The sequence below is a fragment of the Azolla caroliniana genome, unplaced genomic scaffold, assembly GCF_043228905.1.
Source record: "Azolla caroliniana isolate FFs.n. ecotype wild unplaced genomic scaffold, voAzoCaro1.0.p SCAF_876, whole genome shotgun sequence".
Lineage (NCBI taxonomy): Eukaryota > Viridiplantae > Streptophyta > Polypodiopsida > Salviniales > Salviniaceae > Azolla > Azolla caroliniana.
The window spans coordinates 1-4,789 of record NW_028231311.1 but is presented as its reverse complement, the minus strand read 5'-3'; the positions used below and the strand labels follow the sequence as shown (position 1 = coordinate 4,789).

General features: G+C 36.9%; 1 protein-coding gene across 1 annotated transcript; it reads left to right on the top strand.

Moving 5' to 3' along the window:
* Positions 1-162: 162 nt before the first annotated feature.
* Positions 163-3,762, top strand: LOC147847547 (uncharacterized). Its single transcript, XM_087339060.1, has 5 exons — positions 163-298; positions 1,905-2,041; positions 2,136-2,265; positions 2,613-2,804; positions 3,321-3,762. The coding sequence occupies exons 1-5, from the start codon at positions 242-244 to the stop codon at positions 3,528-3,530; spliced, it is 726 nt and encodes a 241-aa protein (XP_087195186.1). The 5' UTR covers positions 163-241; the 3' UTR covers positions 3,531-3,762.
* Positions 3,763-4,789: the final 1,027 nt, after the last annotated feature.

Here is a 4,789-nt window from a genome sequence, read left to right as displayed (position 1 = left end):
TGGACCTCCCAAGACAATAATAGAATCTCTCTCTCTCTCTCTCTCTCTCTTATGGTCATGAGCTTTCATTTCATGTATGTTGTACTGTGTACATATTCTCATCATATACCCCTTTGTCTCTCTTCTTCTCTATATGGTATGTATTTATATACCATACCCCTCCTTCTCTCCTTTTTCTGTATGTTGGGTGTCAGAGCTTTTATTGTCTCTTCTGCTCTCTACCTTCCTTCGTATCAGATCCATGGCCACCTCCGAAAATGGCAGCTTCCAGATAGTCAAGATCAAGCGAGGAGACGAGGTATAAGACCTTCTCTCTCTCTCTCTCTCTCTCTCTCACACACACACATGCCTCTCTGCATCAGCATTAGTGTCTGCAAATTAGGGCTCCTGCACACTCTGTAAGTTAGGGTAATTCGTGTTTCCAGAAGGTCAGTGGGTTTCTGGACATTAGGGTTTCCTCTCTGTCGAGTAAATTAGGGGATTCATTTCTTGTCTGGAGAATATTCCGTGGAAGTTCCGCATTCCTGCCCGCACTGTCTTCTTTTCGGTCTTTCTCTCCTTTTCTTTTGTTTTATCTGCAGATAAGGTCGATGAAAATATCTATGCTAGCCTACCCTCATGCTTTTTCTTTTTCTGCACTGTCTGCTGATTTAGACTAATAATTGTTTGAAGAAAATTGATGGAGGTCGCCATGTCTGTTTGCTTCCTTTGCGTCAGCTTATTATGTTGGACTCTTAAAGATAGACCATTTTTAACAATTACACGTTTTGGGATTCCAATATTTGTGAGGTTTCAGATCCATATTGCTCTCTACTGACTGCATATTGGGGTAATAAAAGCTTCCATGTCTTCTCATGGGATCAATCTAGTCCAACATAATTAACAAGTTAATTTAGCAAACCAAGTATTCCTAGCCTCCACTGGCTCCTAGTCATGCCAATACCACAATGCTATAAGTCAATAACTAAAGATCGATTGTTTCACCTATGATTCTGCATCGCATGTTTAACCTTGAACTCGCATTTTTCAGCTATGAACCTGCATTCTTATTTAACACGGAGTCTATCATTGTATGACCCTGAATATAGGGAAATGGTTGCAACTAATAACAGTATGAAAACAAGCATGGATATATAATCTCGCTGGTGATATGTACATTGTGCACTTACTTACCTTTGACCATTTATGGATCTATGATGTTTTTGAGTGAAGATACATCTGGTGGGGAAACATTTGGAGTATTTTTAGTTATTTAACAGATCTAAAGGTCAGCCTTGTATTTATCGGAAATATTTATAATTTGGCCCTGATTAGGAAGAAAAGGGTCATATGGCTTGGCAGAAAAATGAACATAATGTCTCACATTTTGGAGGAAGATCCTCAGTTATGTGTGAGGTAGCAAACATGAGAGTGATTAAATATAGTTGGTCCTTTTTGTACACACTTAGATTATAACCACTGCTCCCAAGTAGGAACTTTTAGATAAGATAGATTTGATTTCACAATGTATTGTAATGGAAAATCATAAATTTCTTTCTTTGCAATATAACAGCAAGGTAGAGATATGTAAGAGACTCAATATTATACCATTGGAAAAGTTTCAGGGTTCAATGGGAACTTGGAACAGGGGATTTCAATTGTAGAATTTTGTAAGGCAATGTAGATTCATGGGATAGATATGATTTCCTTTACTGTAGACACTCTGAGTGGTGTAGGCTCAATTGAAATTTATATATCCTTTGTTCAGTTCTTTTGTTTTGTTTGTAAAGGTTGACATTGCGACATTTCCATCCTACCTTCTTGCCTTTTGCTGGCATTTATCCTGTTTAAATTTAGAACTATATTTACTTTGTAAAGATCGACAGAGCAGTATTTTCATTTTGATTCGTTTTTGCACTTTGCAGACTTTTGATGCGTATGTTTCAGGAAACCAATCTGCCCCAGGTATTGTGGTGTTGCAAGAGTGGTGGGGAGTTGACTATGAAGTGAAAAACAATGCTGCATTGATTGCAAGCAAGGGGTTCCGTACCCTTATTCCTGAGTATGACGCTGATCTTTACCAAATATAAGAATAGGTCCTTTTATTTTTCTATTCTATCAATGAATTGCACATTCTAACTGTGAATGATTTGTAGCTTGTACCGTGGAAAGGTTGGTTTGGATGCAGCAGAAGCACAGCACTTGATGGAGAGCCTAGATTGGCCTGGTGCTGTCAAGGATATTGCTGAATCTGTAAAATGGTTAAAGGAAACTGGATCTCCCAAGGTTTGTGACTCACATATGTTTTACATATGTCAGTTGTTTTAGAGAATCATTATTTGTGAGGGTTCAATTCAATTCTGGGCTGGCATAGATAGAACTTTCTCCGCTTACTTGTGCATGATAATAGAGGTTTTAAAAGCTCTAAAAGAATACCCCAGAAAATTTTGGAAAGCCTAATTTTATTAAGATGGACATGAAGGAAATCTACAAAATGTGACTGGCAAGAAAACTCAGGCTACATTTCAGACATCGTGAAGGGATTCTAAATGGAGTGATCACAAAACACAGTCTAATAAACACTTACTTTATAATTTTCTTATTCTGATTTGAATTCATTCATGGTTGTGAAGGTTGGTGTGACGGGTTTTTGCATGGGAGGAGCACTCTCAATAGCAAGTGCTGTATTGATTCCCGAGGTAGATGCTGCTGTGTCATTCTACGGTACACCATCACCTGATTTAGCAGATGTTTCAAAGGTTAAGGTTCCAGTTCAAGCACACTTTGGTGAGCTTGACGATATTCAAGGTTTCTCTGATGTTAAAGTAAGTGTTCGTTATTTTTGTTGCACTGTCTAGGTTGAATCGTATTGTTTTGTGGGGGAATCATATCAATACATTCCTTGCTTTATGCATATTTACCGGGATACCCCTCTGTGTTTAAAAATTACTTGAATAGCTGTGTCAATTTTCTTTATGAGTACCAAAATACCAATCCCATTTAATCAATGATTAATTGAGCAGTGATTAATTTGGTTCTAAAGTATGGAATTGTTTTCCAAGATTAACATGCCCATGGTGATCAATAAGCTGAAAAATTAGTCAGCCTATCGATTCCTAGTTAATTAATCAATTTATTAATTTCCAATATAACTCATTAATCTTATTTGGGTGTGGATTAGATCGCTAAATATGTGTAAGTAAAAGCTCTGATGAAGTTTGATTCAAAAAATGGATGGGAAATGCTGTTAATTTTTGGAAAACATTAGAAGATATAGTAGTGTTTGTCCCCGCCTAGTTATACAGAGCAATAATGCACAATCAAATGCTTTTCATTTTCAGGCTGCACACGCATTGGAGGAAAAGCTCAAAGCAGCAGGGGTGGATAATGAAGTTCATATATACGAAGGTGTGGGCCATGCATTCATCAATAGTTCACCAGAAGCCCAGAAGAGGAAGGAGGCATGTGGATTTGGATCGCATAATGATGCTGCGGTTAACCTAGCTTGGTCAAGATTTGAAGCTTGGTTTAAAAAATATTTGCAGTCTTAAAGCGTTCGAGCAGTGAAATCAAATTCTCTCTCTTTTGAGTTAATACTACATGCAGAAATGTATCCGTATCCACCATCTCCGTTTAGTTAACTTTTGAGACTGCATTTGAAATAAGTGACACTACCCTTCAAATATAAATATGGATTCTTTTTTAGTCCGTGAGTGAATATATCAAGAAACTCATCATTTATGAAATTTTTATCTTTATGAGAATCTGGATGTTCTGTCTGAATTGTTCTTTTGACATGGGTCCTTTGTCTATACAAGTGATGAATGCATTGACCACCATGAACCATTCAGAGGTGGTTTGTTTTTAAATTATTCTGCAGTCTTTCATGGTTAAGGGTTCATGGTTTAGGGACTTTGGAAGATGGAGATGATGCTCTTAAGAAGTTCTGAGCAAGGCACTCCTCATATTATATGAAAGCAGTTCAAGATCAATTGAATGTATTACTAGAGAGAAGGTTTGGTTTCTTGCATGCAAATAAGCAGGAGAATAAGGTATTGTATTGTAGACATAGGAACAATTTAAGGTATTGGAGAAGCGAGAACTTCTGACTTGTTACTTGATGGGTTGGTTCTAATGAACCTAGGAGAGGGGGGTTAGACACACACACACACACACACACACTCCATTTCTAGCTTATACTTAGCTTTGGTGCATACTCTTGAGTATTATAAGAGAAAAGTGAAAAGAACCATAATTTGGGAGTGAAACATAGCATGAAACCGTTGGAATATTCTCATATTACGTATCCCACTTCTAATAGGATTATTGCAGTGTATTAAAATCGTTGAAATTTGAGGTTTCAAGCTTACGTAGCAAAATATTTTGATGCAGAATCAACTAAACTAGTATGAATAATGAACTCTAAAAATCTCATTGATGCCAACCATCATGATTGTTTCATAAGGATCCAACTTCATTTACTACACACTCTCATTTATGTTTATGTTTGATTCGTTTTCTCTCATGAATTGTGTTTGTTAGGGCTAACCAGAAGAACCCCCACCACAAAAAAAAAATGAAAAAAGAAAAAGATCCTAGATTCCTATCAATGGGTTTGTAAATGTGGATTTTGCAACACGCTCCTAGTCCCAGTATATTATACATTGATTATGTGAAGGCTCTTTTTCACAATGTTGTGGAGGAATGTAATCTCGTTTGAGCATTTATGAGTAGAAAAAAACCTTGGAAGTTTGTATTAGCATGCATGAACTCCTTACTAGCAACAAAACCATGAGAGACATCACTAGAT

Bases quoted from the DNA above. Each gene is read 5' to 3' on its own strand.
- LOC147847547 (XM_087339060.1), top strand. From the start codon at position 242: ATGGCCACCTCCGAAAATGGCAGCTTCCAGATAGTCAAGATCAAGCGA. The intron at 299-1,904 runs GTATAAGACCTT...TGCACTTTGCAG, and splicing joins AGATCAAGCGAGGAGACGAG to ACTTTTGATGCGTATGTTTC. The intron at 2,805-3,320 runs GTAAGTGTTCGT...TTTCATTTTCAG, and splicing joins AAGGTTTCTCTGATGTTAAA to GCTGCACACGCATTGGAGGA.